We start from the raw sequence: 23333 nt of genomic DNA on the forward strand, positions 1-23333 counted from the left end.
AAATTTGTTCCAACTTTACATATTTATTTAAAAATTAAGGAAAGTGGAGCTGTTCAAATCTGTACTTGAGCAATTATAAATGCAACTTCAGCAGGGTTTCAACACGTTGAGCAATTTAAAATATTGTATACATCAAAAGATATACGAGTTTGAAAATATTGATAAATGAATTTTTTTCAACGACTTCTTTGATTTTTAATTAAATAATTTGAGGTGAGCAATTTAAAAGGACAACGTAGTTGAATTGAGCTATTGAAAATCTATCGATTAGTATCTTTTTTATTACGAATATCCGCAATTTTTTGGCTTCCCATCATTGTCTATGCGCACGCGCAGCGTATATACACCTGTCTTATGATATAAACGATAAATTTGTTCAAACTATTTATATTTATTTAAAAATTAAGGAAAGCGGAGTTGTTCAAAACTGTATTTGAGCAATTATAAATGCAACTTCAGCAGGGTTTTAACACGTTGAGCAATTTAAAATATTGTATACATCAAAAGATATAGGAGTTTGAAAATATTGATAAATGATTTTTTTCAACGACTTTTTTGATTTTTAATTAAATAATTTGAAGTGAGCAATTTAAAAGGCCAACGTAGTTGAATTGAGCTATTGAAAATCGAACGATTAGCATCTTTTTATTACGAATATCCGCAATTTTTTTGGCTTCCCATCATTGTCTATGCGCATCTGCAGCGCTCACTTTATCGATATAAACGTTAAATTTGTTCCAACTTTATATATTTATTTAAAAATTAAGGAAAGTGGAGCTGTTCAAATCTGTACTTGAGCAATTATAAATGCAACTTCAGCAGGGTTTTAACACGTTGAGCAATTTAAAATATTGTATACATCAAAAGATATAGGAGTTTGAAAATATTGATAAAAGAATATTTTCCAACGACTTTTTTAATTTATAATTAAATAATTTGAGGTGAGCAAATTAAAAGGACAACGTAGTCGAATTGAGCTATTGAAAATGTATCGATTAGTATTTTTTTTTACAAATATCAATATTTTATTTGTGCAAACTATTTATATTTATTTAAAAATTAAGGGAAGTGGATCTGTTCCAAACTATACTTGAGCAATTATAAATGCAACTTGAGCAGTTTTTTAACACTTTGAGCAATTTAAAATATTGTATACATCGAAAGATATAGGAGTTTGAAAATATTTGATTTTTTTTTTAAATTTTGATTTTTAATTATATAATTTGAGGTGAGCAATTTAAAAGGACAACGTAGTTGAATTGAGCAATTCAAAATCTATCAATTAGTATTTTTTTTATTACAAATATCATTATTTTGCGGGCTGGGGTGGGGTAGGTATAAACCCATCCTCACAAAACCATAAATAAGAAGAAATAAGTTATTTTTAACCCACCCCACCCCAGCCTGACCTATCCCACCCCAACCTGTAAAATAATGATACTTGTAATAATAAAAATACTAATTGATAGATTTGCAATAGCTCAATTCAACTACGTTGTCCTTTTAAATTGCTCACCTTAAATTATTTAATTAAATATCAAAAAAGTCATTGAAAAATATTCATTTATCAATTTTTTCACACTCCTATATCTTTTGATGTATACAATATTTTAAATTGCTCAAAGTGTTAAAAATCTGCTCAAGTTGCATTTATAATTGTCCAAGTATAGTTTCGAATAGATCCACTTTCCTTAATTGTTAAATAAATATAAATAGTTGCAACAAATAAAATAATGATATTTGTAAAAAAAAATTCTAATCGTTAGATTTTTAATAGTTCAATTCAACTACGTTGTCCTTTTAAATTGCTCACCTTAAACTTTTTAATTAAAAATCAATAAAGTCGAAAAAAAATATTTAACAATACCTTCGGACTCCTATATCTTTTGATGTATATAATATTTGAAATTGCTCAAAGTGTTAAGAAACTGCTCAAGTTGCATTTATAGCCCTAAAAATGTGTGTACAATGTTTCATAATGATCGTTTAAGTAGTTTTCGCGTGAAATCGTAACAAGCAGACTTACATTCACATTTATATTACTAGTAGTCATTAAATATGCATACCATCGACCTCAAAAAAATACATGTACTTAATTATACATGTACTACGGATCAGAGTCTTAAAGATAGGAAATGTAAATTATAAATATTACTTTTTCCAAAAAGACAATTATGCAACTATAAAGTTTGACTCATCATCATTACAGCCTATACAGTCCACTGCTGGACATAGGCCTCCACAAGTTTACGCCAAAAATAACGTGAACTCATGTGTGTTGCCGATAGTCACCACGCTGGGCAGGCGGGTTGGTGACCGCAGTACTGGCTTTGTCGCACCGAATCTTCGGACTGTGTATTTCAAAGCCAGCAGTTGGATGGTTATCCCGCCACCGGTCGGCTTTTTAAGTTCCAAGGTGGTAGTGGCAATGTGTTATCCCTTAGTCGCCTCTTACGACACCCACGGGAAGAGAGGGGGTGGCCATATTCATAAGTACCGTAGTCACACAGTACGCCATAAAGTTTGACTACAAAATAAAATTGTTAAAATTAGATTACAATAATAGAAATTTGCTTAAACACATGTCTGTTCTTAACATATACAAGCCAATGATAACTAGAAAAAGCATAGAGTTTAATTGAAAGCATTTTGGTGACAAATTTTTATTACAAATTTTCTTATGGCAAACGAAATAAATGGAAATGACATTTGGAGTATAGACTATTGCTCTGTGGACTATTGTTGAGTTATTGACATTTAATTAGAAAGTGTTTTGTGTTTGTGTTTAATTTATACAAATTCTGATTCTAATTATTCTAATCTAATTCATGTAATTCATAATAAAAGGAAATGGATTTAGCCAAGTCTCTATTCAGCTCACGCGATCACGTCGGGTATGTGGGGCGTGAAGAACACGAACGCAAAATCAGTGCAGCTTTAGCAGATGACGACCCAGAAGATATTATTGACGCTATTCGTGGTATGAACGTCGCTGATGAATTACTACCTGCTCCCGGTGGACCCTTTTCCGCTTTAACAGCTAGCATGGTGCCCCAAGATATCATGGCAAAACTCGCACAGCCAGAATCTGAAGGTCACGGAGGTGGCCTACCCGATTATAGATTCGACGAATTTGGATTCTGTGTCGAGGAAGAAGACGGACCTGAACAAAGCTCTAATAAATTACTTGCTAACGTTTTTGTTGAAGATGATCAACATCGCCTGCAGTGGGAATTTTACAGCAAAGAAATAAGCTTTTCAGAGAGTGAAAACAAATTAGAAAAGACCGACAAACTACAGAAAATGGTTAAAGATGGCGTACCTCACTCTTTGAGACCTCAAGTTTGGATGCATCTCTGTGGTGCAAACAAAAAAAGAGTATCCACAGAAATTACTTATCATGAAATTGTACGGGCATCCAGTGATGATGGATTGGTTACAAGTAAGCAAATTGAAAAAGATTTAGTTCAAATTTTACCGAATAATGTGTGTTTTTCTCATCCAACAAGCACTGGCGTACCACGACTCAGGCGTATTCTTAGAGCATTGGCGTGGCTATATCCTGATATTGGATATTGCCAAGGAACTGGTATGATTGCAGCTTCTCTATTATTACTCATGGAGGAGGAAGAAGCATTCTGGATAATGTGCACAACTGTAGAGGATCTTTTACCAGCTTCTTATTATTCATCAACATTAATAGGAATACAGGCAGATCAAAAAGTGTTGAGGAGCCTAATATCTACTTATTTACCAGGTATTGACCAAGTCCTTAATGCCCATGACATTGAACTCTCTCTTATAACTATGCACTGGTTCCTGACTTTGTATGCCAATGTGGTTCACATGAAGATTTTACTAAGAATTTGGGATTTGTTCTTCTTAGACGGCTCTATTGTTCTGTTCAAAGTAACATTAGCAATGTTAAAGATCAAGGAAAACCGATTTACTGAAATATCTAATTCTGCTCAAATTTTCAATGCATTGTCAGATATTCCTGGAGAAATTGATGATGTTGATCTCTTAATCAAAACTATAGATGAGGTTTGTGGTGAAACACTAAGTCCAGCTTTAATTGAGACTCATCGTCGAAGACATTTGGCTTATCTGATGGCTGATCAGGGTGCCTTGGTTGGAAACCCAAATGCGGTACCAAATCTCCCCAAACAGCAACTCCAGAGGCGTCAAATTAAAAGAAACAAATCAGTTATACAAACTATTTTGTTTGGAGATGACAGTAACAATGAAGATGCAGTGTCTAAGAATGTGAAACAAACTGAAATCCTTGTTGATCTGAGAGAAGCTATTTTACAAGTTGCTCGACATTTTCTTGCACTTGAACCTCAGTTAGCATCTGAAGTCCAACTTACTGCAGATTACAGTATGCAGAGTCATGCAGCTGACAGAGAGAGATATGTCAACGTCTCTAGAAGTAAAAGGCGACGTGCTAAGGCTTTGCTTGATTTTGAAAGGAGAGATGGTGATGAATTAGGATTCAGAAAAAACGATGTAATCGAAGTTATCAGCTCTAGAGATGAACATTGTTGGATTGGAGAATTAAACGGTTTAAGAGGCTGGTTTCCTGCAAGATTTGTTAAATTGTTAGATGAAAAAGGTGTGAAATATAGTAGAGCTGGAGATGACTCTGTAACAGAAAAAGCAGCTCATCTAGTAAGAGGAGTATTAGCACCAGCATTTAAAAGGGTATTGTTGCATGGTATCAAAAAACCCAGTTTCCTAGATGGACCCTGTCATCCATGGCTGTTTATAGAGGAAGCATCATCCAGGGAAGTGGAAAAGGATTTCAATTCTGTATATAGTCGCCTAGTTTTATGTAAGACATATCGCTTGGATGAAGATGGTAAAGTTTTAACACCAGAGGAGTTATTGTACAGATGTGTACAAGCAATTAATCTTTCTCATGACAATGCCCATGCCCAAATGGATGTAAAATTACGTACATTAATATGCATGGGATTAAATGAAGAAGCATTACATCTATGGTTGGAGGTTCTATGTTCCTGTGTCGACGTTGTACAGAAATGGTACCATCCTTGGTCATTTATCAATTCTCCAGGCTGGGTTCAAATTAAATGTGAATTGAGAATACTTTCACAGTTTGGATTCAATTTAAATCCTGACTGGGAACTGCCGTTAAAGAAAGATACCCAAAATCAACCACTAAAAGAAGGTGTCAGAGATATGTTGGTGAAACATCACTTATTTTCTTGGGATCTCTAATAATACATTTCATTCAGTCTAAAATATTAACACTGCTACACATAAAAGAACGGAAGAGCTACCAACATAGCAAAACTTTACAAAATTCATTATCTTCCATATACTTAGCGCTTAATTGCTTAAAGTTTTATTTTATTTCAAAGATTTTGTAATCGAATTTTGTACATAAAGCTATTATATATATAATGAATGAACATTCCAAAGATACTGTACTTATAAAATTTTTTGTAATTAAATTACATTGTTTTAAATATTATTTTAATTTTATTTATATTAAAAATATATATATAGTTTTAAAGTGTACATGATGTGATATTTTTCCTTCTTATATGATATTTGTTTGTTTTTCATTTATATGCTAGATGAACTTATGTAGTATTACTAAAAAAACTTTTTGCTTATAATGTAAAAAATACAAATCTATCGTTTTTTATGACTTAATTTGTAGTTTGTAAGTAAAATCGTAATATTTATATAATGTATAATAAAGAAGAAAAGAAAATAAAAATATAATTATTTGTTGCATATGTACACACCGTATTATTTTGGACATAGTTGGTTTACAATTTGGCTATTGCAAAAATGTGAACTGGTATAAATGTGACATTTAAATATGTTTACAATTATTTATTTTTATTAACACAAAGTAGAGTTTGAGTAAGTATTTGGGTGGCTTTCGTTAACAACTTTTTTTTGAACCAGACAGATTAGATATACTTATTATATCTTAATCTAACTGGCTTTGGGTTTAATTAATATATTTAATTTTATTTTTATGTTATACTTTAAATGAAACAATATGTTTTTAATTTGACTTCGAACCTAGTAGTCTATTTTTATTTACCAAGACGTCACAATAAATAATTTTAAGGTACAATAATTGATAGATTATAATCTGACGATGTTCAAAACACTATGGTGCTACATTTTTTTTTTTTGTATAATTTATATTTCAATAATTTTGTGATTGTTGTTTGAAAATAAAATACTTTATAACATCTCTTAATTATTAACAGTGCCTTTATTTCATACCAATTAGGTTAGTTCTTACTTCTAAAAGCAGTTCCAAAGGAATTTCGTTAATGTAACATAACAGTTAATAACAAAAAGACGATGTCTATACCATGGCGTATATGTTGGAGCCATCTCTGAGTATAGGTACATTTTCAGACTTGGAATTTGGTCTCATGACATACATACCTACTCAATGATTTCCACAACAAGACAGATAAATATTGTTAAATATTGTTTTTTTTTTTCAATAAGATACACTTATAAAGACACGCCACGCTTAACTGCCGCACTCAACTACCTTACTCACTATTTCCATCGCTTACCACCCCATCCCTTTTTTTTAGCGTGGGGAAAATCCTTATGGACACCCTCCGGCACGGGGGCCCGGAAGAGATTCAGACTTACTGAATAAAAACCGCCACGTGTGTCCGCCTAGGTGCCTATGTGGCGGGGTCGCGGGGACGCTGTAGCATGCTTCCGCAAACCCCACTGGCGCTTGCCCTTGCGGGCCCACCGTGGTGTAAAGCACCTAGGAGGGCGCGCTCGAACACGAAGCGCGCCCTCCCTGACTTGGGACCGTGCAATGCGAACGACGAATCCTTGACCCATCGCCCGCTGGCCCCCTCGGGCGGGGAGTAAATCCCTCGCCCGCCTTCGTGCCCTACGGCACCGGAGGACGCCACCTCCTCACGCCGCCCCGGCGCCCCAGGCCTAGCCCAGGTGCACCAGGCCTAACCCGGGGCGGACAGTGCCAACCGGAGTCGACAAAGGCCAGGGTGGCCACGGCCCCCACACAGAGGCTGACCGCAGCCTCGGCGCGACAGCGCTTTCGCACGCCTTAGGGCGGGCGAGCGAACCCACCCACCAACCGAGTCCTCCACGTAGGGGAAGGAAGAACCGACACCCACGTCACCGCGCCGTCTCAACGCCACACACACCTCCGCACCTCCGTGCCAACACACCTGCGCTCACAGGTCCACTCTGAGAACCCGGAGCGCATCGTCTGGTGTTGTTTGGTCCGCGGGAGTCCGAAGACCCCACCACCCGCTGCGGCTAAACAGCGAGTGGTATTATTAGTAGAAGTGCAGATACAAATAAATAGTGCATAGCCAAAGAGTAAGTATATTCTATCATAAGGTTGTGTTTTTATCTATACATACATATCGCACCTTCGGTGGAACAAGGGCGTATCTTACAAAAAATCGTAAAATGAGTTAAATATGCAGAAATGCCCAAAAAACACTCTAGTATCTAGTGGGACAAAGACTCCCATTAGATTCACTTTAAAAGTCGCTACACGGCAATAGTGACTTTGTCATTTTGGATCGAATTGGTGGGCGTTTTGGCGCGACATCGTCTCATTGGTCAGTTGCGCCGTTGCCCCCGCGCGCAATTTTTTTATCTTGGAGCGCCAAAGCCGCGAAGGTAAATATGCCTTTTGATATTTGATATTCCTGGAGAGACAAAGTCATATTTAGCACACTTATGCCTTTTTCGTGAGCAAATGCTTGGAAAGACAAAGCCATTGCAACATTTGTGACTTTGTACTTCCAACATTTTTATTATTTTATAGTGTTATGAACAAATGTGGTGTTGTTATTGCAATACATGTTTTATAAAATAGGCATAAAAACAATTCATACTTTCTCATACCGAATTCCTTTCTAACTCTTGAGTAGTTGATTACATTGTGACAAATATATATATTTTTTTTTAATTTTAAAATGGTGTTGCTGTTTAAACTCTGAAGCTTTATTCTAAGTTATACAGTTAAATTTTCAGGGAAAAATGGGATCCCGAAGTCGAAAAGTTTTGATGATGTTAAATGATGACAAAAAACATTCAGAATATCGAAGAAATGCATGTTCCTCAAATTTATAGCATCCAAGCCACCTTCGTTGAAGACCACCAGAATAAAAAAATCATCATCATCATCATAATACCAGCTCATGGACGCCCACTGCTGAGCATAAGCCTCCCCTAATGCTTTCGACGACGATCGGTCCTGCGTTGGTTCTTTTTTTTTTTGGCAGCGGGTCTTGAAGAACTTAGACCCCACTGCATGGGCAATTTCCACCAGCCCGTCGTTGAGCTCGTCCACATTTACGCAGTCGGCCAGGCGACAGGCCAAAGCGATTTTTGGAGTTCGAGTTGAAAGCTCTCGGGGTTTTGAATCTGAGCAGGCGCAGGTCGGAGCGCAGACCCTATCAGCCGAACCCTCTCAAACTTGACATCTATATTCAATGTGCCTCGGACAAGTCGGTGATCACTTCCTGTTTTCACAGCATTGATCACTGAGACATCACTAAATATGTGCTTGTTCGTCGACATGATAAAGTCTATCTCGTTCCTGACGGTGCCTTCGGGACTCAATCAAGGTCCATTTGCGCCGTTCCGGCTTCCTGAAGAAGGAGTTCATTATAAAGAGTCCCTCCTTCTCCATGAAGTCAGTCAGTAGCCAGTCCCGGGAGTTCGGTTCATCATCATTACAGCCTATACAGTCCACTGCTGGACATAGGCCTCCACAAGTTTACGTCAAAAATAACGAACTCATGTGTTTTGCCCAGAGTTCCGTTCTCCGAGTTCCGTTGCTCGTATCCAAATTGCTCTACTCACAACTCATCACCGCATCGTCTGCTTAGCTTCGCATTGAAGTCCCCCATCACAGCAGTGTAGTGGCATGTAGAGCTATGTATGGCTGTAGAGATTTCCTCATACATAGCTTCCACTTCGTCATATGGATGTGTCCAGGTCGGTGCGTAAACCTGTATGACCTTTAGCGAATACCGCTTGGATATTCTGAGTATAAGGTACGCCACCCTGCTCGACACTCTCCTGACGACGTCGATGTTGTTGACGAAAGCCTTGCGGACGAGGAACCTGACACCACCCTGGGACTGTTAGTCGCCCTCCTGATAGTACAGCAGGTTGCCAGACTTGAGACATCGAGTCCTCTCCCTCTCTTCGGACTTCAGATAAGCCTATAATATCCCAGCTCAACCTGCTGAGAGCTTCTTTCAACTCAATGAGCTTCGCGTCGGTCCGCAGCGTCCTAGCGTTATATGTTGCCAGGGCCAAGTGTCGTCGTTGGGTGTGGCGGCCTGGCTTCTGCCGGAGATTATAGCCTCTTGCCCCGCCGTTATCAGGGCCGCCGGGGACTGGGGGACAATTTTTTGTCGTGTCTGCCATTTAGGGGGATTTGGCGTAATCGCCACGCTTGCTAGGCTGTGCTTAGAAGGCGCTGCTGCCCACCCTCTAGTGGTTTTTCCTCTATCGCCTCTTACGATACCCACGGGATGAGATGGGGTGAAATTACAGATACCTCTTTAAGGGATAGATCTCGCGCTACGTGATTCATTTGTTTTCTATGAAAGCATCGTTGCTACTATTATTTTAGTTTCTTAGATACGTTTTCTTTTTATCGTTTTTTTTTTTTTGCTAAATATTTACTGTAAAATGCCAAAGTGGTCTGTACAACAATAACTATGAAGATTGTTTGTAGTTTTATGTTCGTTAGTTTTGATTTGTTCAAGTGGAGTTAGTGAGTAAGTGAGTTTGATTTGTAAGAGTAAAGTAAAAACGGACTGATTACTATGGACAAAGATTTTATAACGTTAATATTGACGCTAATTTTAAAGGCAAATTCCAAAGAGTTTCGCTAGAGTTTTTTAAGATTTTTCAACAGAAGTTCCTAAAAAAGATGTTTAATTATAAAATAAAACATTTTTTGCAACAAATAAACTAATTTCTATTTTTCAAAATCTTTAAAACACGAACGATAAATATGGTCATAATTACAAAACGATTTAAATGTTGGTGGAACAAAGGCATAAATGTACACCTTATTTTGAAAAAAATATTAATAGCAATTAACAAAAAATATTTGACACTTGCAAAGTACATGGCCATATTCACAAATAAATAGGTCGTATTTCATGCAAAGAACAAACACTTTGAAGCAGTACAAAGACGAATAATACGACTCGGAATGTAAAAAAAACTTTAAAATGGCTCTCCTGTAAAATTACAAAAAGTGGAGTTGAGCCCTTGTTCCACCGAAGGTGCGATATAATAAAATGGTAGGAAAGTCAAAACTGTACATTGAATATTTTTTTAAAAGAATACTTGGGGTGTGATCTACAATCGATACCGAAGCCAAAAATATAGTTTTTAGAATTTTTGTCCGTTTGTCTGTTTATCTGTATGTATGTCCGGGATAAACTCAAAAAGTACCGTATGGATTTACTTCAAATTTGGCACGAATATTATTAAGAAGTCGGGTCAACATATAGGCTACATATACATATTATCACGCTATCACCTACGGGGAACGAGCAGTGAACCTTTATTTCCTCAACTCATTCTATAACAACGTGTAATCTAACGACGCATATTTGAATGTTGTTGTTATTATGTTAATAACCATGCTATATAAGCTAGCTTCACACTATAAAAAATCACGCAATATAAGTAACTAAGCCTTTAAACATAATTAAATGATTATAAGTAGACAAGACAATTTTAAAGCAGCGCCATCTATGAGATTTTTTGTAGATATGAAATGTAAAGAAGAAACGGGTAAATGAATGTTATTTTAAAAGGTATAATCGTAGGCATTTTTGGTGCTGTATAGCGTTCACGCAGATGACGTCGCGGGCAGTAGCTAGTTGATAATAAAATAAAGATGTATAAAAAAATGATTATGATGATTTTTATAAGCTTAAAGAACTTGTATTCAAGGCAATAATACGATGACAAGTTGTCAACTGAAATCATTTTGACAATAAGACAAACAAATTTTTCTCTCTTCAATTTTAGAAGTCAAACGTGCTTGTCCTCCTTGAGCTAAGGCCACTCGGCGACTTGCACTAAATATTTGAAAAAATGGTTTCAAAGGCTGAATTAGCTTGTGTTTACGCTGCTCTCATCCTTGTTGATGATGATGTTGCCGTTACCGTAAGTTACTGTACATTTTAGTCTTCTATAATTTAAACTAGGTTGGTTACATCTGCTTGGATATTTATCCGTTAACATCCGATCAAACATCAAGATATTTCAAGTTGAAGTGCTTTATTTAGATATAATGTATCATTCAACATCGTTACCATACCGTATTTGTTTGCTAAAACAATATTATAAATTATAAATAACCAAGACGTTTGTTTACAGGGCGAAAAAATCTCCACCATCTTGAAGGCGGCTAGCGTTGATGTTGAACCTTACTGGCCGGGTCTATTCGCGAAAGCTCTGGAAGGTGTCAATGTGCGTGATTTGATTACCAACATCGGCTCTGGTGTCGGAGCGGCCCCAGCCGCTGGTGTTCCCGCCGCGGCCGCCGCCGCTGCTCCAGCTGCGGAAGCCGCTAAGGAAGAAAAGAAGGAGGAAGAGCCTGAAGAATCTGACGATGACATGGGCTTCGGTGAGTGATTAAAACATTAAATGTGTATTTATGACACGTGTGAACTACGATACTGCTCTTGTGGTTTAAATGTTTTTTCGGTGATTCAGGGCCGGTTTCACACTTCGCAAATAAAGTTTGTCGTATGTACAATTTACGTACAGACTACACACAGCAGGATGTAGACTAGGCATTAGGGCCTTGTTTCTCCTCTAATAATAAACTACAACTTTTAGATTCATATTTGTAAAGAAACATCTCCTAAATATAGTTTAATTTGATGGTAAAAGAGAATAATATATTAAAAACTTTTATCTGTTGGATACCATGATACATCCAATAGCAATATACTCAACTGGTGAAATGGGCCTTTAAAGTTCGATATCTAAAATTTATAATGGTAATCAGTGAAGGCAGTTTAAAATAAAATGGCACAATCTTGTTCTATATATATATAAAAATGAATGTTTGTCTGTATGTTCTTTAAAGAATCGTAAACTATGAATTTGATCATATCATGATCTTTAGCAAAGTGTTGTGCATGAGCCCACAAAGGTTTCTTGAGTTGGTATGATATAAAAAAAAGAAACTTCGCAACGCGCGCAGCGTACAGCTAGTAATATATAATTGATACAAAAACTAGTAAATTGTAATAGCAGTCGTAGTTAAATTATAGAGGTAATTTTCAAAATAAGTTAACTGTACATGACAACATTTCAAAGTAAACTTGTTGGTAATAGACTGTTTTAACACAGACTAAGCTAAAATAATTATCTAGAAATTTTTAATATGTTGTTTTCAATCCTCAAATTTTCTTAAACTTTATGGAGATTTCGGCTTTTGAAAATTACCTTGTCAATTATCAATGATGTTTGATCTAATGTATTAGCTTCAGAAAATATATGATAGACAACATTTAACTGAGATTTCAATGTTATGAATAAGAGCTTGTTTAAAATAATTATAAATTTAAATCTCTTGTTTGTTTGTTTCAGGTCTTTTCGACTAAAAAGCTTTTTATAAAAGCATTGGTATTCCATTAAGCTTTATGAAGCTTGTTTAGTTGTAAGAAAACTAAAATGATAAAAATTTTATAAAAACAGCATGATATCTTTTATTTATCCATTTTACTTATACACAACTTATGCAAACTCTAATGTTACTTAAAACTTTAAAATTTACGTCAGTCTGTGTTTATTAAAAGCATTTTCGACTAATTAACAGTACAATGTACTAGAGTAGATATTTATGGGTGTGCAAGATCGGGGATAACCATCCAACTGCTGGCTTTGAAATACACAGGCCGAAGACGGGCAGCAGCGTCTTCGGTGCGACAAAGCCAGCCCTGCGGTCACCAACCCGCCTGCCCAGTGTGGTGACTGTGGGCAACACACATGAGTTCACGTTATTTTTGGCGTAAACATGTGGAGGCCTATGTCCAGCAGTGGACTGTATAGGCTGTAATGATGATGATGAAGATCAGAAGCAGGAACTTTTTTTCTAAAGAAAGTGACAAAACTAGCGACATTCAGTATATTAACTTTATTGTGAAAATTAGTTTTTTTATGATTTGCACTTTAAACCTTCCAAACTTACCTAACCTAATAATAGTGAAAAAACCCTTAATATTTATTTCCAAGTGAGATTTATATTAATTGCAAAAATAATAAGTTGCAAAACTTGTATAATGTGACAATTTTACGCATTGAAGATACTTATGGAGTGATTTTTGTAAATAGTTATTGATTTTGGTTTCTTGTTGACTATGAAACCTGATCAAACTGAGCTAGAAATATGGATTCATAGGGACTAGGTAAGCTAGGACAAAACAATGTGGGTATTGGTTATCAGTAATAAAAAGCATAACAAGGTCACATCAAAATTTTCAACATAAATTACACTCAAGTTTATTAAGTCAAGTTTAATTAGCCCACTAGTTCACTACTATAGATACTAAAAAGAACAATTTTTTTTCTAGTATGGTAATATTACGCTTCAGCCTGTAATATCCGACTACTGGGCATAGGCCTCTTTCTCCATGTAGGAGAAGGATCAGAGCTTAATCCACCACGCTGCATCTGAGTAATTTGTATTTTAATGAAGAAAATGGGAAAACAGCCATCTAAGTACTATATCAATTATTTCAGAGTGAGTTAGAATATACAGAACCGTAATTTCTTTTAATATGTTAATTTTTTTTTTGATAAATTTAATTTAATGTACATATTGACTTCAAAATAATTTATTCTAATTATGACATCTTTATTTTAATTTATAAAAGGAAGGTTTGTTAAAAAAAAAACTGGTAACATTATTTATTATTATCTAATCCTAAAACAGTATAGAAATGGATTTATTAATTAGCCCCACATAGCCCTCTGAACACCAGAAAGCTTGTTATAATCTGCAAGATGTCTCCATACAATTCGGCTCATTCTCCATTCCTTGACAATACCACGAGGCCTAAAACATAATTAATAATTAACATTTAAGAGTTCCACTATTACGATAAAAAGTTCAATTTTAACTCTAGATGAGTATTGGTAAAGGTCAACTATAGATATTTGTATGCAGTATTTCAACATAGAAAACATGTTGCATAATAGCCTGCAATTCACTGTCGCTGATGGTAGTCAGTTGCAGTATGCTTATGAATAATTTTTTAATTGTGAGACAAAATTTGTCATCTTAATTTTTGTGTTTGGTCTGGGTATTCTCGAATCCTACGTCTAACATCAAGATTTTTGTCCAAAAGAAGCCTCTGAGTGCAAAATGTTTATTTTTATCATTCATAATATTTTCATTTGTTGCTTATTAACCCCCCACTTTATTACTGAAGTTTTATTTTTGGTATAATTTTCTATTTATGATGAGTAGTATATCTTCCTTGTAATTAAACAATGATTAAAGAAAGTAAATACCTGGACGTAATCACACATCTGTTGTTAATCCGAAGAGGTGTCGCGTTTAACTCAAATTTATTTATTTCCTTGTCCGCAATTTCTCTGATTTCTATTGGAAGAACATCATTCTTTCTTAAAGCATTAATTCTAGACCTTTCCAGAAAGTTTTCAGCACTCATACGCCTTCTCTTAACATCTCTTATCATTAAGGCATTTGCCCATTTATTTCTTACTTGCTGGAACTAAACAGGACCGAATGTTATTTTAATAAACATTACTATTAATATCAATCCTTGGTTATACTTACCCCGAAACCTGATATCGTTTGAGACTTCCAAACAAACTTACTAAGACTCGAAATGTTTAGGTTCATTTTAAGAAGTTTTCGTATGTATATACGACGACTAATTTAATTAAAATCTTAAATTTCAATTAGCTATAATAACCTTAAATATTTTCATTACGAAACTACGAAACTTCACTATTTCATTGACAAGTGACAGGTTTGTTGTTAACATTTCATGCACGGAAGCCATTATACAAGAAGAAGAACATTTCATGACAAAAAAGCTTGACAATCGTGTTTTTTTTAACGACTTTATTGATTTTTAATTAAATAATTTAAGGTGAGCAATTTAAAAGTAAAACGTAGTTGAATTGAGTCGTCTAGTATCAAAATCCGCCAGATCCATTTTTATTAAAAAAAAAGTTATTATGCTCAGTGGTTTCTTTTTCTTAAAATCTATGCTTCCATAAAATAAATTCATATCAATCCCACATACATCTATAGTAAATTGAGGTTAAAAACTTGTATTTAGTATCAAATCCCGCCAGATCTTTGACAATTGAGGTTCATTCGCCGCCAGATCCAAATAGGCCAATTAGAACACAGGATTTTGACGGATAACTGTCATGGCGTCCTCGGTCTCAGTATGGACGCCCATACATTGTTTTGTGGGTTTCGTGCTGCGTTTTATGGTGAATTTAATAAGAAATAATGGCCGATTTTCTGAAAAAAATAGACAGAGTTCCGCCAAATCAGGCAAGGAAGCGAGGTGTGAAGAGAGAAAACTGGAAAAGAGAAAGAAAACGTCGAGAAATGTGAGTAAAAATTTCATTGAAATTGTTCTTATTAGGCTGTACAGGCTGTTAAAATAGTAACCGTTTTTGAGTCAAATTATACGTGTAATTTATTTTATTGGATTTGGTCTATCATAACAAAAGAGTCGATGACATTCAAATTGAAAAACGATGGTTAGGTTACGTGGTTTTGCGTTTCGTCCGTAGTTGCTGACTCATTAAAATATTTACATTATTTATACTGCGCAGGGGTCGACAGAACGTTAGCGTGCAAGGTGAAGAAAACTATCGGAGTGAAATTGGGCAACCTAAATATGTAACGAAACGAAGAAAGAAAATCTCTGACTTGGCACCCGTAATTTTGCCAAGAGTCAATAAAGTAAACATTAAGAAAATACTTGATGTTGCAAACCTTTTAAAGAAGCACTTCGGTGAAGACTGGAGGATTGTCGACCCTTTGAAATATTATAAAGACATAGAAGAAAATAATAACAATTTTGCAGAACTTTAAATTTTATATTATAATTAATAACATTAATACAATTTCTTAATTTTCATCAATACGTTAGTTGTTTTATTTATGACTTCTCAATGACTATTTCCTAACATCACTCATTATTTTCACTTTTTGAATCTATAATGCTCATCATCATCATCATCATCATCATCATCATCATCATTATCATCACCATCACCATCATTTCAGCCTATCGCAGTCCACTGCTGGACATAGGCCTTCCCAAATTCGCGCGAAAAAGTGGCACGAACTCATTAGGGGTTTTGCCCATAGTCACCACGCTGGGCAGGCGGGTTGGTGACCGCAGAGCTGGCTTCGTCGCACTGAAGACGCTGCTGCCCGTCTTCAGCCTGCCACTTTTAATACTTCCTGTATATTAAGAAAATGAATGTCAAAACCCGCTACATCCATTGAGTTGAATAACAAACTCCGTCAGATCCTTTTCTCAATATCAATATCCGCTACATCCATTTTTTTTACTTACATTTAGTTGTATAATTTAAAAGTTAAAAATAATTTTGCTTAGATGAGTCGGAGATTCGAATAAAGTAAATTTACTTTAAATGTATAAAATGATATGCCACTTGTAACTGTGACAGTAACGAAAAGTCATTTATTGTAAAATTGACCTTTCTGGATCTGGCGGATTTTGATACTAGACGACTCAATTGAGCTATTGAAAATCTATCGAGTAGTATTTTTATTACAAATATCATTATTTCATTTGTTCAAACTATTTATATTTATTTAAAAATTAAGGGAAGTGGAGCTGTTCCAAACTGTATCTGAGCAATTATAAATGCAACTTGAGCAGCTTATTAACACTTTGAGCAATTTAAAATTTTGTATACATCAAAAGATATAGGAGTTTGAAAATATTGATAAATGAATTTTTTTCAACGACTTTTTTGATTTTTAATTAAATGGTTTAAGGTGAACAATTTAAAAGGACAACGTATTTGTATTGAGCTATTGAAAATCTATCGATTACCATTACCATTTTTATCAAATTTCTCTTCTGCTGAAACAACATCATCGCGCGGAACATAATTTTCACATGGCGATAAATCTTCTCCAATTAATAAAGTAAATCACCTAATGATTTTACGGACATAAGAAAAAAATCAACTGTTTTTCTCAAGTCTTTGATTTGGATTCAAAGTCACAAACAAGTTATGGGTCATTCTATCATTAAGAATTAGATGCGACCAGCGACGGCAAGCTAACCACTCTACTGATTTGATCGTCCCCAAATGCCTGCGCGTTGATTCTCTCCCAACTCCTGGAGTCTAGAAGCAACCACAAAAGCGAAGCAAGCACCACGCTACTCCACTGCCTATTAGTAGTTTTGTATAAATATCATTAATAGTATCAGTTTTTCAATCTAACATAAGGAAATAGAATGTAAAAAAAGCTGTTCTAATATAGGTATAACGTCTATGTTATATCCAGGCTCAATTCGACCAAGTCTCTTAGAAGGAAAATAGAACTGTGCTCTTTATACATATTTTTCCTTTCTATGTCAATGTTCAGTATTTGACAGCATACAGTAAACAATATTTGTATTTGAGAAAATATAGCAGTATCTTCGGTGCGACAAGGCCAGCCCTGCAGTCACCAAACTGTCTGGCCAGTGTGGTGACTATGGGCAAAACGCATGAGTTTACGCCATTTTTGGCGCGAACTTGTGGAGGCCTAAGTCCAGCAGTAGACTGCGATAGGCTGATGTGTGTGTGTGAGAAAATATATCATAACTGAAAAAAGAAAACAAGTTTTCACTAAGTTGCTGTTTGTATAAATTCTAAATATTTAGAAGTGAAAAAGAAAACAACCAAACTATCAGTAGTCAAATTTTATTGTTAAGATTTAGTACAATCTCTGTGGTGGGCCCATGGTGGACTTCATATGGAGTGACCTAACATTCTGCCAGTGCTTCTTCAACAAAGACACGAGGAAATTGATTGAAAGATGTACATTCTGGGCGAGTTCATCAGGTGTCATGTCAACATGGCCGACAGCCACAGAGAGACAGAGTACCTTAAAAATGAGAGAAATTTTTATTAGTGTATAATTTTTTTACTGCATTAATTAATTTATTATTAATTAAATTTGTGGCATCATAATATAAGATTTTGAATTACAGAAACAAGTAAACATTCATTAAGACAGTCTAAAACACAATTACAATAGCCAAAATGTTATAATAATGAATAACAGAAACTAAGAAATATTTACAAGATGATAACAGATATTACATTTAAACTTTATATACAAAAATAAACATTTAAGACAGTTACCTAAAAATAGATAAAATAAGATTATAACTTCAGAGGTTTACCTTCTTCATCTGGAACTTGATGGTGGCTTTGACCTCATCAATTTTCTGTGTCATGGATTCCTGGTGGGAAAGAAGACCAGGGAACTTGCCAGCCTTGTTCAGACCAGGACCCAACAGACGTGGGATCTGTTTGATGAGCGATTCAGATGCAAGGAAGGCATCATATCTGTAAGTTAATATTAATATTAAAAAACTATCTGAAGAATACTTCTACATGATTTACAGCTTATGAATATATAATGATAACTACTTCATGACCTTGGTAAACAAAAATATATTAGCCAGTGATCCAAAAAATAACAGATACTGTCTGGTCTAAAGCAATAAATGTTTCATTATAGATACAAATTCATGTAGAAGTGCATTTCTAATTTGTTGTTTTGTGCGTTCTTAATTCTTCATATAAATATCAGATATATGTAATTAAAATCACTGTACTTCAAATGAATTTCCTTAATATAATCGTAAACTATGCATGCCATGATCTACAGCAGTTTGTGCATGAGCCCACAAAAGCTTCCGAGTTCGTATGACCAAAAAAATTAAAAAATGCATAGCAGCACACTCAGGGTCAGGCTATTTATTTTAATATATAAAAAAAAATTGTAACTTACTTCTTAGCTAGTTTCTTAACAAGCTTCTTGTTCTTGTTCAACTTCTTAAGGGCCTCTGCGTCCATGCATGGTACGCTGAGGGTTTTGGCCTCGTCACAGTGCTGTTGGTCACCCAAGACGCACACTTGCATCTTAGGCCTGGGAATGTACTTTAGCCTGAAAATAGGTCCTATTATTATTAATTATATCTTTCAAAGGAATAATCGTGTATATTTAAGTAATCAGTTTAAGTTTTGTCATCAATAGTCAGATAATACATGCAATTTTATTAAATCATCATCAAAGAAACATCAACACTAGAACATCTAGAACACTAACTAAATCTTACCAAATTGGACCTCACGTATTAAATTAAATCGGTAAGCCGAAGCAAACCTACCCATTATTTAAAGACTCTGGGTCGAGTCCCGTCAGTTTACACTGACTCCCTGTCCAGATACACCTTTGTGCACAAGGATAGAAAACATTATGTTCACAAAAATGCTCTTTTCAGGTAAACGTACTTGACGGTGCCGGAGAAACGCTTGTCCTTCTGGGGGTCATAGTTCTTCAAACCGATCTGGAGTTCCACGGTCTCCAAGAAGTTACGCTTCTTATCCTTTGAGGATTGGAGTACAGCATTGACGCACTCATAGAGCGTATCACGCGATACCTTTGACCTGTAACATTTTAAAACTTTAAAGTTGACATACCGCAATCATAGAAAATCAACATTAATATTGTAATCTTTATATAACGTAGCACAAGCTCTGTTTGTAATTTTAATAAAACATTAAAAATATAAAGAGATTGTTTAAATAATATTGGATTAGCTTACATTTTTGGTTAAAACAACCTCGTCGATGTGATGTCAAAACCGAAAAGACAAATTTGGCAATGACAGCTTTATACCTATAATATGATTAGTCGACGTTTGGTCCACAGATTATCATAACAAATCAACAAACTGGCAATCATGCTTTCATGATTTCATGCCACGCCTCGGAATCCATGGCTACACAATACCTCAGTACTTCAGTAATCAACCAAAAAATAGTCAATAAAATTCAAACTTGTCGGATTCTGAAGACGAACCAATACTAAAACTTAAAATTAAAAGTATAAGTAATGTAGACTGTAAGCGACGTGTTAATTATCAATGTTTATTGCTGACTAAATTTAAGTATAAGCAGCTAAAAACTGAAACTAAAACTAAAAATAGGTATTTTTTTTAAATATAATCCCTAATCGAATATATATAATTGTTCTCTCATACTGGCTTTACAGTTCAATAAATAGTTCGAAAACCTGCCAAGTATGTGACTACTCAACAAAATTTAGATTTTAGTATTTAAATTTTGTGATTACTAACATTAATAAGTTTTTTTTTTAATTGACCGCACTTATAATAATTTTCTTTCATTTTAAGATTATCTAATAAAAAATACAAAAACAAAACTTTTTTATAATATCTATAGAAACAAGTGACTTTTTAAATTGAAATTATTTCAAAATAAATCAATTTAAAAATTATATTTAAAATAGTGTAGCGTATTTATTATTCTTTCTAACAACATCAAGAGTAAGAGTATTCGGTGATGAAGGCTGCGGTCTTCTTGGATGAGTTTTGTACCAGGAAGACTCATTGATAGCGGGATCATGCTGCCACCACCCGTACTAAACAAAAACAATATCTTGTCCTAAATTCAGATTTAAAACAACCTCATACTATTAAATAGTATTCGTTATAAAACTTCATGTAATATTTTGTAAGAGTAAAATATTCTTATATTTTTGTCAAATATTAAAATTATCACCCATAATTATACGTATTTTAACTTGATCTACATCAAGACTGTACAACCTTTTTAAAACCCCAATATTAAGAAATGAATTTAAAAAAGAGTGTGCTTTAAACCACACGACTGATAAGTAAAACGTACGAAACGTAACTATCTCTTTCTATCTTCAATAACTTATATCTTCCTCTCAACTTCCGTTCGCCTCACCCGAACATACTTTTCGTAACGCTCTCGTCATGCATATACTACTTACTCCTCAAGTCAAGCAGGCGTCAAAAAGTTTAACTTTAATAATTATTGTTTATTTCATTTATTTGCAGTGTTAATAATTAGTATATAAAAAAAAAACAAGGAACATACTGTTTTGTTTCGTTTGGTCTCGATGTACCCAGCAGTAAATATTGCACATCGTCTAGTTTCGGATTTCTATTTACTCAGCCGCGTACGACAGAGGTGAGGACTAAACCGAACTAGCTGATAAGCAATATAAACTACCTGCTAGTGTAAGTACTTTGTTCTTTCCGCGGCAGCTTATTTAGCATGATGTATATATAAAATTAAATAGATTCAGTTTCATGTGTACTTCGGAACTTGCTGGCGCAAACCATTGAAAAATCGTTCACGGGACATAGTGTGGCCCGCGGGCATTGGGTTAAGCAGCCTTAATCTAAATCAATGATCAGTTCTAACTAAGAAAACACTTGCTTAGAAAATGTCTATTCACTGTTTAGAAAACATACACTTTCTCTTCTCTTTCAATTTTCAGCTAGGTGTAATCTCTTCTTTGTAAAATAAAATATAAAAAATATCTACTTATGTATTAAAGTAAGAACGTACGTTGCTAATTTCTTCTTCGTTGACTAGCTAACTTCGGGGTGTCGGATTTATTCGTGACGGTGTGCACGCGCATCGTAAAAATTTACTCTATAATTTTTCCCTAACGTACCAAAAAAAGTATAACTTCAATAATAAAAGTAGATTAGTATTCTTACTTCAATAGATGATGTCGCTGGTAATCTGTACATATCTGCTGGGCCAACAGGTTTCAAAACCCCCTTACGTTTCATTTTGATAAATCTCTGAGACGAACCGTACGCAAAGCCATTGACTCTTCCTATGTAACAATCAATGATTCGGATTTTGTCTACATCAGGCCTCTCAACCTAGAAAATTATAATTTATAATCGTTACTTAGAAAGTTAAGTTTATAACTTTATTACAACAATTAATATATTAACCTTTTTTGGCATTGTAGAGTTTTGTATTACTTTTTTCATGAATGCATTAACGTCTTCTTCTGTAGTTGGTTCTTTATAATCGTCTCTTAAAATATCTTTAATATAATTTTGTGGTCCATACAAAGAAATACCAAAAAATTCCATGACTAAATTTTGTATTCATATAACTACACTTCACATTAAATAAAAAATTACTTTCCAAAAATTCAATCATGAATAATTCGAAAGGAATATCCAATGTACTATTGTTTTGAATTATTACTTATATATTGTCAATAACTTTTGTACATTTTTATTATAGTTTTAATAAAAAGAAGGTGCTATAACTAATAATATAAATTATCTTACTGATTGTCATTCATCATCATTACAGCCTATACAGTCCACTGCTGGACACAGGCCTCCACAAGTTTACGTCAAAAATAACGTGAACTCATGTGTTTTGCCCATAGTCACCACGCTGGGCAGGCGGGTTGGTGACCGCAGTACTGGCTTTGTCGCACCAAAGACGCTGCTGCCCGTCTTCGGCCTGTGTATTTCAAAGCCAGCAGTTGGATGGTTATCCCGCCATCGGTCGGCTTCTTAAGTTCCAAGATGGTTGTGGAACCTTGTTAACCCTTAGTCGCCTCTTATGACACCCACGGGAAGAGAGGGGGTGGCTAAATTCTTTAGTGCCGTAGCCACACAGCACACTGATTGATTATTCACCAATTGTCTTTGACTCCGTCATTAGTGTTTTAAAAATTAATAAAACCAATGTGAGCTACAATTTTATAGAACAATTGTTTAATTTATTTTATAAGCGAAAATATTTTACTAATTGTTTGTCAGCTTGTCTTACCTCTTTAACATTTATTGTTAAAAATATAATATTAGAGGCAGTGCTTGGTAACGATACGGCTAATGTTACCGATACGTTGCGATCGAATAAAAATAAATAAAAGATAGTATGAACTTTTACGTACCCTACAACTACCGCATAACGTTATAATTTAATGCCACGCCCTATTACCGTCACCGTCTCTTCACAAGTCTTGCAACAACAGTAGTGGGGCCTTACGGTACGTCGGCTTAATGGTTGCGCTTTTGTTTTCAATTTACGACCGCCAGAGGCATGACGATAGATAGGTGTGCTGTGCAGCGAAGACAGAATAGCATTCTGTCTTTTTCTATCACATGCAACGCATTTATGTTTTAAAATATAACCAA

The 23333-nt window shown here is 34.9% G+C and overlaps 6 protein-coding genes across 7 annotated transcripts; 3 read left to right on the forward strand and 3 right to left on the reverse strand.

Annotated features, from left to right (window-relative positions):
• The first annotated feature begins 2713 nt into the window (after nucleotides 1–2713).
• LOC123659883 (small G protein signaling modulator 3 homolog) lies at nucleotides 2714–6254 on the forward strand. The gene has a single exon (XM_045595048.1). It carries the CDS (start codon nucleotides 2851–2853, stop codon nucleotides 5239–5241), a length of 2391 nt encoding a protein of 796 aa, XP_045451004.1. The 5' UTR covers nucleotides 2714–2850; the 3' UTR covers nucleotides 5242–6254.
• Nucleotides 6255–11026: 4772 nt separating this feature from the next.
• LOC123663243 (60S acidic ribosomal protein P1) lies at nucleotides 11027–12756 on the forward strand. The gene is made up of 3 exons (XM_045597934.1): nucleotides 11027–11211; nucleotides 11425–11674; nucleotides 12649–12756. Exons 1-3 carry the CDS (start codon nucleotides 11140–11142, stop codon nucleotides 12660–12662), a joined length of 336 nt encoding a protein of 111 aa, XP_045453890.1. The 5' UTR covers nucleotides 11027–11139; the 3' UTR covers nucleotides 12663–12756.
• Nucleotides 12757–13956: 1200 nt separating this feature from the next.
• On the reverse strand, nucleotides 13957–15121 carry LOC123663250 (28S ribosomal protein S14, mitochondrial). The gene is made up of 3 exons (XM_045597942.1): nucleotides 14864–15121; nucleotides 14575–14798; nucleotides 13957–14116 (listed from the first exon to the last, which is right to left on the reverse strand). The coding sequence occupies exons 1-3, from the start codon at nucleotides 14927–14929 to the stop codon at nucleotides 14014–14016; spliced, it is 393 nt and encodes a 130-aa protein (XP_045453898.1). The 5' UTR covers nucleotides 14930–15121; the 3' UTR covers nucleotides 13957–14013.
• A 212-nt stretch (nucleotides 15122–15333) lies between these two features.
• Nucleotides 15334–16199, forward strand: LOC123663259. The gene is made up of 2 exons (XM_045597950.1): nucleotides 15334–15657; nucleotides 15886–16199. Exons 1-2 carry the CDS (start codon nucleotides 15554–15556, stop codon nucleotides 16145–16147), a joined length of 366 nt encoding a protein of 121 aa, XP_045453906.1. The 5' UTR covers nucleotides 15334–15553; the 3' UTR covers nucleotides 16148–16199.
• Nucleotides 16200–17990: 1791 nt separating this feature from the next.
• LOC123663267 (60S ribosomal protein L10a) lies at nucleotides 17991–20032 on the reverse strand. The gene is made up of 5 exons (XM_045597960.1): nucleotides 19923–20032; nucleotides 19609–19764; nucleotides 19106–19261; nucleotides 18492–18657; nucleotides 17991–18190 (listed from the first exon to the last, which is right to left on the reverse strand). Coding segments are annotated over exons 1-5 (651 nt in total). The 5' UTR covers nucleotides 19925–20032; the 3' UTR covers nucleotides 17991–18019.
• Nucleotides 20033–20602: 570 nt separating this feature from the next.
• LOC123659890 lies at nucleotides 20603–23325 on the reverse strand. Of its 2 annotated transcripts, none has more exons than XR_006744096.1 (3): nucleotides 23090–23325; nucleotides 21879–22049; nucleotides 20603–20761 (listed from the first exon to the last, which is right to left on the reverse strand). XR_006744096.1 is itself a non-coding variant. In XM_045595056.1 (3 exons), exons 1-3 carry the CDS (start codon nucleotides 22266–22268, stop codon nucleotides 20621–20623), a joined length of 456 nt encoding a protein of 151 aa, XP_045451012.1. In that variant the 3' UTR covers nucleotides 20603–20620. The 2 variants fall into 2 exon arrangements, 1 of the variants encoding a protein (XP_045451012.1); XM_045595056.1 differs by lacking the exon at nucleotides 23090–23325 and adding an exon at nucleotides 22125–22268.
• Between the last annotated feature and the right edge of the window lie 8 nt (nucleotides 23326–23333).

Source organism: Melitaea cinxia, chromosome 2, assembly GCF_905220565.1.
Source record: "Melitaea cinxia chromosome 2, ilMelCinx1.1, whole genome shotgun sequence".
NCBI classification, from domain to species: Eukaryota; Metazoa; Arthropoda; class Insecta; order Lepidoptera; family Nymphalidae; genus Melitaea; species Melitaea cinxia.

Coding starts and splice junctions, on each gene's coding strand:
- LOC123659883 (XM_045595048.1), top strand. CDS start 2,851: ATGGATTTAGCCAAGTCTCTATTCAGCTCACGCGATCACGTCGGGTAT.
- LOC123663243 (XM_045597934.1), top strand. CDS start 11,140: ATGGTTTCAAAGGCTGAATTAGCTTGTGTTTACGCTGCTCTCATCCTT. Junction 11,212..11,424: donor ATGATGATGTTGCCGTTACC/GTAAGTTACTGT, acceptor GTTTGTTTACAG/GGCGAAAAAATCTCCACCAT.
- LOC123663250 (XM_045597942.1), bottom strand. CDS start 14,929: ATGAACCTAAACATTTCGAGTCTTAGTAAGTTTGTTTGGAAGTCTCAA. Junction 14,799..14,863: donor AAACGATATCAGGTTTCGGG/GTAAGTATAACC, acceptor GGTCCTGTTTAG/TTCCAGCAAGTAAGAAATAA. Junction 14,117..14,574: donor AGATGTGTGATTACGTCCAG/GTATTTACTTTC, acceptor ATTATGTTTTAG/GCCTCGTGGTATTGTCAAGG.
- LOC123663259 (XM_045597950.1), top strand. CDS start 15,554: ATGGCCGATTTTCTGAAAAAAATAGACAGAGTTCCGCCAAATCAGGCA. Junction 15,658..15,885: donor GAAAGAAAACGTCGAGAAAT/GTGAGTAAAAAT, acceptor TATACTGCGCAG/GGGTCGACAGAACGTTAGCG.
- LOC123663267 (XM_045597960.1), bottom strand. Junction 18,658..19,105: donor GTTAAGAAACTAGCTAAGAA/GTAAGTTACAAT, acceptor ATTAACTTACAG/ATATGATGCCTTCCTTGCAT. Junction 18,191..18,491: donor TCAAGTTCCAGATGAAGAAG/GTAAACCTCTGA, acceptor CTCATTTTTAAG/GTACTCTGTCTCTCTGTGGC.
- LOC123659890 (XM_045595056.1), bottom strand. CDS start 22,268: ATGGAATTTTTTGGTATTTCTTTGTATGGACCACAAAATTATATTAAA. Junction 22,050..22,124: donor ACTCTACAATGCCAAAAAAG/GTTAATATATTA, acceptor ATAATTTTCTAG/GTTGAGAGGCCTGATGTAGA. Junction 20,762..21,878: donor CAGCGACATCATCTATTGAA/GTAAGAATACTA, acceptor GTTTTTGTTTAG/TACGGGTGGTGGCAGCATGA.